This window comes from Physeter macrocephalus, chromosome 13 (genome assembly GCF_002837175.3).
Source record: "Physeter macrocephalus isolate SW-GA chromosome 13, ASM283717v5, whole genome shotgun sequence".
Taxonomy (NCBI): domain Eukaryota; kingdom Metazoa; phylum Chordata; class Mammalia; order Artiodactyla; family Physeteridae; genus Physeter; species Physeter macrocephalus.
In genome coordinates, this window is record NC_041226.1 from 82,464,490 (window position 1) to 82,477,749 (window position 13,260).

Consider the following 13,260-nt stretch of genomic DNA (forward strand, 5'->3'; position numbering starts at 1 on the left):
CACCACAACCTGCAGGTGAGGCCCCTGCAGGGAGGCAGTCTTGGGGCCAGCCCCTGGGTAGGAGGGCGGGTCCATGGTGAAGAGGAGTCCGGTGGCCAGGCTGCTGCTGTGGGCAGGGGCCGGTCCCTCACGGTGAAGCCTGGGGAGTCTATCGGCTGCAGCTTGGCCTGCACGGCCCCGTGTGACTTCACAGGGTCTCTGGGCAGGTGGGGGAAGAAGGGGGGCCAGGCCATAACGACCTGGTCCTCTGGGCCCTACCTGGTGGCCGGGCAGGCCGACCTTACCTCAAGACTGCCCCCCGCCTCCACTGCAACGGTCAGTTCCTCGGCTCAGCAAGCAGCCTGATCCTTGGGTAGACTGGCAGCCAGACCCTCTCCTGGATGCCACGGTTAGATGGGGGTGTCCCACACTGCCCACAGGGCCCCCTCCCACCCTAGAGGAGACAGCACTGAAGGGGAAGTGAAGGGAGATCCCTGGCCAGAGAAAGCTGGACGTGACAGGTTAGCTGCAGGCCACATCTGCAGGACAGCTCACCAGGCAAGGCCACCAAGCACACCACAGAATTCAGAAGAACCAACAGCATCTCTGTATAACAAGGGGGTGGGCAGGTGGGGCTCCAGGCTGGGTCCACAGGTCAGAGGGGTCGGCCGGCCGGGAGGGTGGATCGGGGGTGCCCAGAGGATCAGAAGGCCAGGCTGGGGGCACTGAGTTCCAGAGGGAGGCCCGGGAAGTCCCCCAGGCCCGGAAGGCCAGGGTTTCATGTGCTAACTGGGCGGGCCAGCTGCACCCACGGGGCTCAAGAGCGTGCAGAAGGGGCCAGTGTCGCGGCACTTGGGTCTCCACAGGCCTTGGATGACCACCCCCGTGTGCAGAGGGGAAGCGCGAGTTGTAGCAGTCCTCCACGGCATAGGCAGCCGGGCCCAGGGTGCAGGCTGCAAGAGGGAAGGTGGGTGCAGTTACCGCGCCCGCCCCCTCTGCCCGGTCCCCACCTCCTCCGCCCCCCCCGCCCCCGCCCACCTCCTTACAGGAGGCCAGCAGGGCGAGCAGCTCATGGAGAAAGCGGGCGGGCGGGCAGGGGCCCGGCAGGCGGCACCCGGGAAGGATGTCGTAGGCGATGGAGCCAGGGCCGGTCTCGTCCCCCGTCGGCAGAGGGCCCTGCAGGAGGGGCTGGACCCGCGGCCCTGCACCCCAGGCCTGCAGCATCCCCAAGTGGGCTCGGGCCTCGGGGGGGCCTGGAGCAAGGCGGCCCCCGAAGCTGAAGGCCGGGCAGGCGGGCGGGCTGGGCGGCTGGTAGGCGGCGGGCGAGGGCCACTGTGGGTCGAAGCCGCCGCAGGCCCCTCCCTCGGGGTCCCCGCCCCCGCCCCCACCTCCACCCCAGGACCCGCCGGGCAAACCTGCTCACGGTTGAAGTCGGCGTTCTGGGTGAAGGGGCTTTCGCTCGGGAACCACACGGTCTGCCACGCCCTGCAGCCGCCACCCTGTGCGGTGGGGGCAGCATCATGGGGGCGCTGGTGGCCGGGGTTCCACTCCGGGGGTGAGGGCAGACACCACGGGTGGGGTGCCTGCGAGCCGATGGTGAGGTGGGGCAGCGGGGAGGACTCTCGCGCCGAAGCATCTGGCATCTGGTACCTGGTGGGGCCCGGGACGCCCAGATCGGTCACGACGGGAGGGCGTCGCTCCAGCCCTGGCGGGAAGCAAGCTCTGGGCCTGGGTCCTCCAGGCGGGCCTCCACCAACCGGCCCGCCTCCCCAGAGTGGCCCGGGGCTGGGGGTCCAGAGCCCTCACTCACACGGCTACCTCAGGTTGTGGGCGCGGGTAGGCGGGGCTTCCTGGAGGGGCCCGTTCGCATCCTGAGGCCCGCCTGGAGCTCTTGCACCCCTGGGGGCCACCGTGCCCCCAGCCAATAGCCACCCGACGCCAGCTGCCCGCCCAGTGCCCTGGGAAGTCACAAGTGGCTTCTGCTTCAGGGGGCCATGGGTCCAGTGTTCGCCTCCATTGATGTGAACATTTGCCAGGAATTTCGCCTTCTGGTCAAAATTCATTGTCAGGGTCTCTGGCTCCCTCCCCCAGGGACATCTCGGGGCTCTGTGACCTCGCTGGCTGGTCATGGGACCCCCCCTGTTGCCGGGGACTCCCTGGGGAAGCAGCCCTAGAGGTGACCCTCCCCTGACCTGCCAGGTGGGTTGCCCTGGGATTAGCCGTGGCCAGGAGGCCCCCAGCCGCCCCACCCCCGTGACTCCTGGCTAGGCCACCTTTCCTCCCTTCCCCGCTTTCTTGCCCCAACCTTCCCCTCTCCTGGACTTTGGGGTCTCTTGGGGGGCTGGGGTCCACTCTAGTAGGGCTTCGGGGAGGACTGAGGCCCTGGCAGAGGGTGGAGAAGGGGGCAGGGGCCAGGGGGTGCCTAGCTGTGCAGGGCCAGCTGAAGGAGGCGTGGGGGTTGGGGGCAGGGTCCAGGGAGACTCCCTAGCGCAAAAGGAGCCCCCGCGGAAAACCCAGCCCTCGGAAAAGCGGAGCGACAGTGGTTGGCTCTGAGTGGACCGTGCACCCCCCAGAGGCAGGCCTGGTGGCCCAGGTGGGGCTGAGGTGGGGAGGCCAGTCTTCTTGGGGGCACAGAGGCTGGAGGGTATCACAAACGGCTGGGGCTGCTGAGGCCGAAACGCAAAGGAATGACAATGACGAGGTCGGGTGAGCGAGTGTCTATCTGCACTCCGGGCCCTGCGGCGCTCTCCAGAGCTGACCGGCCAACCAGCTCAGCCCTGGCCTTGGCCTCATCCAGGCAGGGCCCGGCCAAGAATGTCTCCTCCTCCGCACCCCCCGTCTCTTCCTCTCCAGAGCCCTCCCATCCGACGCTGACCCTGCCTGGCCTCGGGAGGTGCTCCAGATGGACAGGCAGACTGATAGAGACTTCCTTGAGGAAACGCACCTTTTATCAGGGTGGGGGGCTCCCAGTCTGTGCTCCGGGGCCCTTCCCGTGGTGCACGGTGTTCTCTGAGGGCATAATCACCCACAGACGCAGGTATAGCTTGTCAGAGTCCTTGTCGCTGGGCGTGAGTAGCTGGGAGTCCTCCCTATAACAAACACTGCCATCCGCCATGGCGCAGGACGTGCACACCTGTCTTCAGCTAAACGTGGATCATTTCCTCAGGATAGACGCGCCGAGTGGAGGCGGTGGGTCAAAGCCTGTGCCGTCTTTGTGTCCCCACATTAGAGGTGGTCCTCATGCTGGCAAGGAGCATCAGAAACTGCCAGCATCAGCGTTTCATCAGCATTTGTTTCACTGAGGCTCTGCCCTCATTGACCGTAGACACATTTCACATGTATTTTTCTGTTGGGGTGTTAATTTTTCATAGGTTTGTTTTGTAAGGTTGTTTCCACTGATATCACATCTGCACATAACACTTGTTGCAAACTTTTTCCCCAGTTGGTCATCTGCGCGTTAGTATTGTTTATACTGTTTTTTGGACACGTACTTGAACCTGCTAATCGTTCCCTTTATGATATTTTTCTTCGTTTTTATGGTTAGAAAGTCCTCCCTACACACACACACAGATCAGGATTTCTTTAAAATGGAAAATAGTGCCCAGCTCCAGGGGAAAGACCCTCCAGGACAGAGTCCCAGCAGCTCCCCGGCTCAGGAACCTTGTGGCAATGCCTCCAAAGCGTCCAGGGCCTTGCATCTGAGGAGGGGGCTTGGGGTGGGGCTCCCTTAGCCTCACCCTGGGAGGCTGCCCTTCAGTTGGCTACTGGCCTCCTGCGGGTAGCAAGCGTTCAAACCCAACCCTGCCTCTCACTACCTAGCAGGACCGACTCGGCTGCGATTACCGTGCCCGTTTTCCAAGCTCTAGGTCTGTCCTCAGTGAGACGCCTCCCCGAGCCTCCCGTAAAACAGGAGTGCTCACAGGGTGTGGGACGGGGCCTGGCCCAGGTGCTGTCCAACAATGCCGGGCCTCTTCACAATGGTTGCCAGGCAACAAGGACTCCTCTCCGGAAGGAGCCAGGTGCAGGCAGGAGAGGGGCTGAAGGCAGCCCAGGCAGAGCTGAGGCGCGATGACAGCTACTCAGAAGCACAACCTCTTCTCGCCGGAACCTCACTACATCCCTGGGTAAGCGCCGGGGCCCTGGGGGGAGGCTGGGGTCCCCGAGGATGGGGGAGCAAGGCCAGGGCCTAAGGGCTGAAGGTTGCTCGGCTGTGAGGGGAGCCCCAGAGCTGGGTCTCCAGGAAGCTGAGGCCAGAGGGTGAGGCCCTTGAGCAGGAGCCTGGGACCCGGAAGGCCAGGGAAATGGGGGTGAGGCCGAGGACCGGAGGGCCGGGCAGGAGGGCTGGGGCGGGTTCGAGAGGGCCCGGCCGACCTGCCCTGCTGGTGCAGCCGTCTCAGGTGGCCAGCACGTCTGTCGAGAGCAGAAACTGGGGACAGCGCGACAGCTGGGGAGGCTGGCCTCTCCTTCCATAGAGCACTCCGCTCTTTGAAGAGGAGGTGAACTGGGGATTCCCTGGCGGTCCAGTGGTTAGGACTCTGCGCTTCCACTGCAGGGGGCACGGGTTCGATCTCTGGTTGGGGAACTAAGTTTCTGCATGCCGCGCGGCCAAAAAAAAAAAAAAAAATTAAAAGCATAAAGAGGAGAGGAGCATCTGGAGTAAACTGATGGGCACCGATGCCAGGCCACCTTGCTAGGTGTCCCGCATGTCAACAACAGAAACGGGGGACTTCCCTGGCGGTCCAGCGTTTAAGACTCTGCGCTTCCACTGCAAGGGCCATGGGTTGGATCCCTGGTCGGGGAACTCAGATCCTGCATGCTGTGCAGCACAACCTAATAAATAAGAATAGAAACAGGCCTGCAGAGCGTGTGTGCACACCAACACACACTCAGACCACGTGCAAGGAAAAGGCTGGGAAGAACCAGACCCAACTCTGGTGACACTGAAGAGGCTCTCACCTTCAGCCCCAGCCTCGCTCAGCTTGTTGACTGACAAACCTGCATTCTCTTGAGCAGTTTTTAAGAGGGAAGCAACGCACACCCCTTGAATGTTGCACAGGCCCCGGGCAGCACTGGACATCAGCTGCCCTCAGGGATTAGCCATGGTGCCCACACCACTTCCCCACAGGCCTCAATGACGCTCGGCTCAACTGCCACCTCCCGCCAGCCTCCCGGATGGCCACCATCTGGGCCCAAAAATGCCCACCATACCTTCCTGGCAGGACCGACTCGTGTACAGTGGGCTCCCCTGGGCCTCAGACCACCCCTGCAATGCTTTGGTGGGGGCAGAGCTCCCCGTTGCCTCATCTTTAAGACCCTTGTTGCCGGAAGATGGCTGGGTGGATGGGACCCCATTGGTGGTGATGACAGAGCTCCCCTCCCGTGGGCCAGCCCTGTTCTCAGTGCTTGGCCTGTGCTGCCCATTCAAGCCCCAAGAGCCCTGGATGGCAGGCGCTGCTGTGACCCCATTCTGTAGGTGGGGTCGAGGATCTTGCCCGTGGCCAGTAGGCTGGATCCACACCTGCTCCTCTCTCCTCCACAGCTATGCCGGCTTCTTCCCGCAGCTGCGCTACCAGGTGGGGAACACCTATGGGCGCAGCACGGCGCGGCTGCTCACGGACGCCAGCGTGCAGAAGAGCCCGTGCTCCGTGCTGTCGCCCATAGCCAAGCCCAAGTCCATCGAGGACTTCAGCAAGTCCAAGCCGCCTTTTACGCCCTGCCGTGAACTGACAGAGCCCTACGTCTCCCAGTACACCAGTAAGCCGCCGCCCCGCCACGGGCCCTGCAGCCCCGGGTACGCCCCCGTGCCCGCTGTAGCTCAAGGCTGCCCTGTCCGTACAGGTCTGAAGCCCTACAAGAACTCTGAGATCCTGGGCCGGTTCCCACCCCAGGAGCTGGATGCCCAGGGGCCGCTGGGAGGAGAGAATGTATCCAGGACTGCAGGCTTCATGCCCTACCCCCCCCACCCCCCTTGCCCACCGGGCAGGAAGGGGGACTCCAGGGACCTTGAACACCCGGGCCTGCGGTTGGCATTAGGGGAAGAGGCCTGGAAGAGCACCACCCCTGCCCGTGAGGCCCCCACGCAGTACCAGGTAATTGAGAGACACCCTGGGAGCACTGGCATCAAGCCTCGGCCCAGCCAGAGCCGCGTGGGGGCCGGGGCGCTGACTTGCCCCTCCCCATTCCAGCTGTGCCCCTGCAGGAGGGGAGAGTGCCCACCCCCAGCCCGCCAGCAGGAGACACTACACGTGGGTGGCTTCCACAGGCCGCCCCAGCTGGACCACCCCGACCTGATCCAGCGCAAGGCCATCTCAGGTGGGGGCCTGGGGCCTGGGCACGACACACCCCCTCAAGGCTCCACGGGCCCAGGCAGGACCTGGGGAGAGCAAGTGAGGCTGCCCGTGGGCCCTTCCCAAGACTGGTAGGTCCTGCTGGCCCATTCCTGTCTGTTTAGGGGGAGAGAGGAGTCCAGACAGACTTACTTCCCTAACCCTCTGGGAGCAGGTGCGAAGGCCCGGGGTGGCGGGGGAGCTGGACCTGATCGGGAGCGGGACCCTGGCTCCTCCTTCCCCAGGTTATGCTGGCTTTGTCCCTCGGTTTGCCTGGGTAATAGGGATGAATTTTCGCGATGGGGTTGCACAGGCCACGGATGAGTTCCACAAGAGCCAGGTAGGTGGACGCCATCCCTGGGCTAGCACGGCTGTCTCCACGCTCTGGCTTCCCTGGAGGGAGGCTGCTCCCCCTCCGCCCGCCCCGCCCCGCCCCGCCCCCCAAGCGTCTTTCTGACTAGGTCTTGGCTCCCTGCTCCGGAGTGTTGTGGACAGACGGGAAAAGACCCCGAGTCACTCATTCCCAGGAGAATGCCAGCCTTGTGCCCACCGGGACGTTCTGCTCACTGGTTACCATTGGGGGCGGCAGCACACGGCAGCACCTGCCTGTTTCCGCAGTTCCTGCTCAGAAATCCCATCCGTGCCCCGGGCGAGAGGCTGCCCGGAACGCAGTGGCCTAGCAACACCACCTACAGAAGCCGAAGCCTGATACCTTTCTACATGAGGTTCATACCATGTGAGTGTAGTAGGCTCCCCGCCCCCATCCCAGACAAGGTCATGGTGACAGGTCACTGTGGGGAGGCGTCCGGGGCTGGGCCCCATTCCCCGTGCTGAACCTCAGGCAGAAGCCCAGCTGTGTGACCACAGTATTCCCTTGGGGCAGGACTACCCAATGTCCCCTCTTCTCCGGTGTAGAAGGGTTTCACAGCCCTGACACTAAAAGTCAGACAGAGGCCAGCTGCCTCCAGACCACGCTGGCCTTCTAGAGGTTTCCTGTGCACAGGCCAGACCCGCCTTCAGGAGGCAGGGGCCCCAAGCCCCCAAGAGTCTGCGTGTTCGCGGGCCGAGCTGACCCCTCCAGCAGCCACTCGCGCGCTCACCGTGCGCAAGTGGCGAGCCCAGGGGCTCAGCTGCAGTGGTGCCCCTCGCAGCCATGCAGGACAACTGCGCACTGACGTTTGACAACAGCACCCGCAAGGCGTATCAGAAGGAACTGGAGAGGCGCAGCCGGACACTATGAAAACGCTTTAATGGTGGTACCTGTACAGCACGTGATGTCAAGACAAGAAGAAGAACAAATACACACACAGAAAGACGGGGCTATCAGAGAACAGGCTGTGAGTGAATAAAGAGTTCCCACGGCTTCCACGCTTTAACGGGTACCGCACAGCCCTAGGCCACCTCCTCCTCGGCCTCCTCCTCAAACTCCCCCTCCTCCTCGGCCGTGGCGTCCTGGTACTGCTGGTACTCGGACACCAGGTCGTTCATGTTGCTCTCGGCCTCGGTGAACTCCATCTCGTCCATGCCCTCGCCCGTGTACCAGTGCAGGAAGGCCTTGCGGCGGAACATGGCCGTGAACTGCTCCGAGATGCGCTTGAACAGCTCCTGGATGGCCGTGCTGTTGCCGATGAAGGTGGCCGACATTTTTAGCCCCCGGGGTGGGATGTCACAAACAGCTGTTTTCACGTTGTTGGGGATCCACTCGACAAAATAGCTGCTGTTCTTGTTTTGGACGTTAAGCATCTGCTCGTCCACCTCCTTCATGGACATGCGGCCCCGGAACACGGCGGCCACGGTCAGGTAGCGGCCATGGCGGGGGTCACAGGCCGCCATCATGTTCTTGGCATCAAACATCTGCTGGGTGAGCTCGGGCACCGTCAGCGCCCGGTACTGCTGGCTGCCCCGGCTGGTCAGTGGGGCGAAGCCGGGCATGAAGAAGTGCAGACGGGGGAAGGGGACCATATTGACAGCCAGCTTTCGCAGGTCAGCATTGAGCTGGCCTGGGAAGCGCAGGCAGGTGGTGACCCCACTCATGGTGGCCGACACTAGGTGGTTCAGGTCACCATAGGTGGGCGTGGTCAGCTTCAGGGTTCTGAAGCAGATGTCATAGAGAGCCTCGTTATCAATGCAGTAGGTCTCGTCTGTGTTTTCTACGAGCTGGTGGACGGAGAGGGTGGCGTTGTAGGGCTCCACCACGGTGTCCGATACCTTGGGCGAGGGCACCACGCTGAAGGTGTTCATGATTCTGTCTGGGTACTCCTCCCGGATCTTGCTGATGAGGAGAGTGCCCATCCCGGACCCGGTGCCCCCTCCCAGCGAGTGGGTCAGCTGGAAGCCCTGCAGGCAGTCGCAGCTCTCCGCCTCCTTCCTCACAACATCCAGCACCGAGTCCACCAGCTCTGCACCTTCTGTGTAGTGCCCCTTGGCCCAGTTGTTCCCGGCACCACTCTGACCTGCAAAAGAGAGCAGCCAGTCGCTCTTCGGCCAGGCATGTGGTCACCACTGGTCACCTGTGCCAAAAAGGCCAGATGACATGGCGTGAGGTGACACACAACCCCCCCCCACCGCAGGTACAGCAGGTGGACCCCCAAACTGATAACGTAACGACGTACCCGATTACTAATCAAGAGTTCAAGCTGAAGTAGTTAAACAACAAGCCAGCTGCTCCCACGGGCAGCCTCCGCCAATTCCCAAGGGCAGATGAGCTGCCACTGCCTCTGACTCAGCCTGCACGGCTGGCAGATTACATCTGCCTGCTCTTTCCGCGCGTGCGGACAGCTGGGCCTTCCCCCCAAAGCCGCTTTAGGAGACGAGATTGGGTGACTCGAGGAGGAAGCAAAGTGTCCTTGAACCCCGCTTCTACTGGGAGCGCAAAGTGAATCAGGACCTCGGCTCTGCGATCCTAAAGGTGGCGACCTTGGGCACCCCTTGACCTTTGAGCCGCCCTGCGTATCAAGCCACCCCCCCCCAGCCCGATCTGCGGCTCACCGAAGACGAAGTTGTCCGGCCTGAATATCTGCCCGAAGGGCCCCGAGCGCACGGAGTCCATGGTGCCCGGCTCCAGGTCCACGAGCACGGCGCGGGGCACGTACTTGCCACCTGGGGGGCGGGAGGGCGTCAGCGAGGGGAGGGCCACGGGGCGGCAGGGGGGTGGGGAAAGGGCGCGGGGGTCTCACCCGTGGCCTCGTTGTAGTACACGTTGATCCGCTCCAGCTGCAGGTCGCTGTCCCCGTGATAGGTGCCGGTAGGATCGATGCCATGCTCATCGCTGATCACCTCCCAAAACTGCGGGAGACGCGGGCGGGCCGGGCCGGGGCTGAGTCACGCCTGAGGTGCCCGGAGCCGGCCCCGCCCCGGACGGCGCGGCCCTCCCCTCCCCCGCCGCCGCCGGACCGTCCCCAAGGGCCCTCGCTGCCGCCCCCGCCCCGGTTCGGGCGCCGCGCAGGGCCGCAATGCGGGGCCGCCGCCGCCCGCCCGCTGCCGCCATCTTTCCCGCCGCCCGCTCGCCCCGCCCGGAAGACCTGCGCCGGCCCCAACGCCCCCGCTCACCTTGGCGCCGATCTGGTTGCCGCACTGGCCCGCCTGCAGGTGTACGATCTCCCTCATGGCGTCGTCGGCGGCGGCGGCGGCGGTGGCGGCGGTGGCGGCGGTGGCGGGGGGCGGCGGCGGCGGTGGCGGGAGGCGGCTGCAGTAGCAGGTTTAGAACGAGAGCCGAAGAGCTGGCGCGCAGAGTGCTACAACTGCCTCGCCGCCGGTGCTTATATACACACCGCACCCGCCCCCGCCAGCCTCTTATTGGGCTTCCAGAGCGAGGCTGGCAAGCGTCCTCATTTTATTGGCTGCAGCTCCGTCAATCGATCCACCTAACGCCCGCCTTCCCAACCCCTTTGGCCCTTTATTGGTCCGCCGCGGCCTCTGCTCTCCCTATCAAAATACCCCCCCTCGCTCTGCGGTGCTCTGTCCATTGGGTGTTTCAAATGATTGATTTGTTCTTTCATTGGTTGGCTCCGGAGAGCACGCCGACAGGCCGGCGCTATTGGCTGCGCTGGGCCAGCGTCCTGGTAACCGCCGCAGTGCCGCGGGGACCCACGCGGGCGGGGGCGCGGGCTCGGGAGGGGCCAAGTGGGGAGGGCGGGGGAGGGCCGGCCCGTGGCCTGGGGAAGGCGGGCGTGGCGCGCCCGGTGGGCGAGCGCTAAAGCCCGGTCCCGCCTTGCGCCCTCTCGAGGGCGGCCGAGCGCAGGTTGTGGGGGTGTCTGAGCCGAGGAGGGGCGCGGAGCCGTTCATAGCAGAGACAATACGGGGCTCAGGGGCCAAGGGACGGCGGCGGCGGCGGGGCGGGTGTGTCGGTGGAGTCGTGCCCTCCCCCCAGAGCAGCGGAGGCCTTGTGGCTTCCTGCTCCCCTCCTTGGTCCGCACCCGTCGCGGGCAGGTCGGGGAGCACGTGGGGCCGCTGCGCCGGGCCGGGGAGAGGGGGCAGAGGAGGGGAGAGGTGGGCCCGGTGAGGCGGAGAGGGGAGAGGAGAGGAGGGCAGGGCAGTCCAGGGCGGGAGGGGGCCCTTCCTGGCAGCGGCTTGTTGTGGAGACCGCGCTGGCCCTGCGCCCGTCGCCTTGAGGCCTTGGCCCCAGGAGAGAACAGAGCTGCGTGGAGACGAGGGCAGCGCCCAGGCCTCTGGGCAACCACGGACTAGTACATCTGGGTGGACAAATGTTTTTACTCGTTCTTGATTTTTGTTTGGGGGGAAGAAAAATTTATGAAGGAAAAACAGTTAAATTACACGTGGTCACACCTTTAATCAATCCTTTAAAAAACAGTACACTTGCATTATATTTTCGTAACGTTTAAGAAACCAGGAATTATGCCCTTGGGTCTGCCCTGGACAGCCTCCATTGCCGTGGCCACTGGGTCCTCTCTAGATTCTGGTTTTCTCAGTGCGGTTCTTACTCTCCTTTGCTCACCAACCCAAGGGTGTTGGGGGCAATACCTGGTTATTTCTACCTAAAGAGAATGCGCTTCTCTTTTCACCATGTAATTCATGACACTACGGTATCATGGCATACTGCAGCGTTAGGACACGTTATTCTGTACTTAATCTGTGGATAGAATTGTTGGGGCAAGCAGCATGCTGGCTTAGAGATTAGCCTTTCCATCCCCTGAGAGTGGTCTGCAGCTGCAGTCCTGACCTGGAGGGTGAGTCAGCATGTCAAAGTGCTGGTCAGTCCCCTCCTCCACGCCAGTCCAGGAAGGTGGGCCCGGCTTCTGCTGGCCACAGGCAGTGGCATGTGGGGTGTGCAGGGTCACTGCCTGGCATCCGGGGTTCTCACGGTGCCCTGCAAAGTGGCTTAGCTGCCCAAGCAGCAGTCTGCAAGGCCCTGGCCGTGCAGCAGGGAGGCTCTGGGGCCTGGTAGCACTGAGTTGTCACAAACCCACAAATTGGTGAGAAAGGGAGAAGCTCAGATTTTCCTGCCAGTGAGCGGTGCTCTTTGAGATGTTTGTCAAAGCCTTCTCTCCTTGCCCCCCACCCTTGGCTGAGATCCCCACTGGCAAAGATCCCTGTTTCCTGTGACCAGTGCCCACAGGGCTGGGAGTTCAGCATGGCACTCCTACGTTACAGGTAACAAAATAGAGGTTGTGTCTCCCACCCAGGTGTGAGCCCCAGAGCTCCCCGTGGCACCAGGTTGTCCACCTTGCCCTCCCAAAGTGAACACTGGGAGCAAGACAGCAGGAAGCTCCCCGTGGCCCTCGGCCAAGGACCACAGTTGCCACTGCTGCCCAGGGCTGGCGGGGGGGAAGCCCTGCAGGTCCCCACCCTCAGCCAAGGGTGTTCCTGCTGCAGGCTGGAGAGGTTGGGCTGGAGGGCCGGTCTGGGCCCAGTGCGGATCTGTGGCCCAGCGGGACGCAGGGCAGAGTGGGCAGGGGCTGTGGAAGTGCTAGGCGCCTGGCCCTCCTGACCCAGCCTGCAGCTGTTGGAGGCATCCACAACGACGGCTCTGTTTACCGGTGGCCATGGTCCCAGCGGGAGGGTGCGTTACCGCCAGGCAGGAGCAGCAGGCAGACAGTCGTTCACGGCCTCAAAGGACCCAGCAGTCAGCCTTTGTGGGCGGCCTCACCCGCCCCCGGAAGGAGAGGTGCATGGGGTACTTTCTTCCCCTCTCACTGCCTTTCCACCATGGGGAGGGGGAGCTGCCTCCTCCATGTCCCCAGGGAAGCAGCCAGGCCCAGTCCTTCCTCGGGGGACTTCCATGGGAGTGAGGTTGATGTCAGAACCACTAGTGTGTCCTGGGGTTATAAAAGTGGGGGGAAGCCCAAAGGGGGTAATGAGCCTGCCCCAGGGGTCTTGTTCCCATGAGGCTCCTGTGGCTCTCAGAACGTGTGGCTAGCTCCTTCCGAGGCCAGGGTGAGCCCAGGCTCAGGAGACCTAGGAGCGTGTTGGGGGGACAGGAGACCTGGAGGGGCTGAGAGGGACTAGGGACACGGAGAGGGGCGGAGAGACCTGAGAAGAAGTGAAAGGACATGATCCTGGACAATAATTGGTCCTGGGGTCCCCTGATCTCATCTTCCTGACAATTCACACCTGTCCCCCCGGGTTTGGTTAGGCAAACCTGGGGGCCAGGGAAGGAAGGTGCCCCCATCAGGGCAGCGTCTACGGACCGGGAGGCTGTGACTGGCCGCAGCAGCTAACGGGGCAAACCAGACCCCGAGCGGCCCGCAGGTCTGCGCGTGCGCGCCCCTCTCCGTGCGCGACTTATGCGGGGAGACGTGATCCGCCAATGCCCTCCTCTCATGGCGGAGGCGTGAGGTCGGGCTGGGGTTGTGGGCAGCCCTGGGCTGGAGGGGTGTCCGGTTACCGCCCGGCCGCCAGACAAAAGCGGTCCTGTGTGGAAACTCGCTTCGCTGCGGGGAGGAGCAGGGGGCGGGCGGGGGCGGCCCCCTCCCGCACGCTCCACCCCCCAGGTGGG

The 13,260-nt window shown here is 63.6% G+C and overlaps 3 protein-coding genes across 4 annotated transcripts; 1 reads left to right on the top strand and 2 right to left on the bottom strand.

Moving 5' to 3' along the window:
- Positions 1-639: 639 nt before the first annotated feature.
- On the bottom strand, positions 640-2,042 carry STPG3 (sperm-tail PG-rich repeat containing 3). The gene is given in 6 exon segments (XM_028497361.2): positions 640-866; positions 868-932; positions 1,026-1,311; positions 1,395-1,507; positions 1,568-1,780; positions 1,877-2,042. Coding segments are annotated over 6 exon segments (945 nt in total). The 3' UTR covers positions 640-764.
- A 2,005-nt stretch (positions 2,043-4,047) lies between these two features.
- Positions 4,048-7,545, top strand: CIMIP2A (ciliary microtubule inner protein 2A). Its single transcript, XM_007103644.3, has 7 exons — positions 4,048-4,103; positions 5,519-5,733; positions 5,818-6,068; positions 6,165-6,291; positions 6,551-6,645; positions 6,924-7,041; positions 7,457-7,545. The coding sequence occupies exons 1-7, from the start codon at positions 4,048-4,050 to the stop codon at positions 7,543-7,545; spliced, it is 951 nt and encodes a 316-aa protein (XP_007103706.1).
- TUBB4B (tubulin beta 4B class IVb) lies at positions 7,536-10,012 on the bottom strand. Of its 2 annotated transcripts, XM_024126433.3 has the most exons (4): positions 9,855-10,012; positions 9,482-9,590; positions 9,294-9,404; positions 7,536-8,758 (listed from the first exon to the last, which is right to left on the bottom strand). In XM_024126433.3, exons 1-4 carry the CDS (start codon positions 9,909-9,911, stop codon positions 7,698-7,700), a joined length of 1,338 nt encoding a protein of 445 aa, XP_023982201.1. In that variant the 5' UTR covers positions 9,912-10,012; the 3' UTR covers positions 7,536-7,697. The 2 variants fall into 2 exon arrangements, with proteins under 2 accessions (XP_023982201.1, XP_028353548.1); XM_028497747.2 differs by lacking the exon at positions 9,294-9,404.
- Between the last annotated feature and the right edge of the window lie 3,248 nt (positions 10,013-13,260).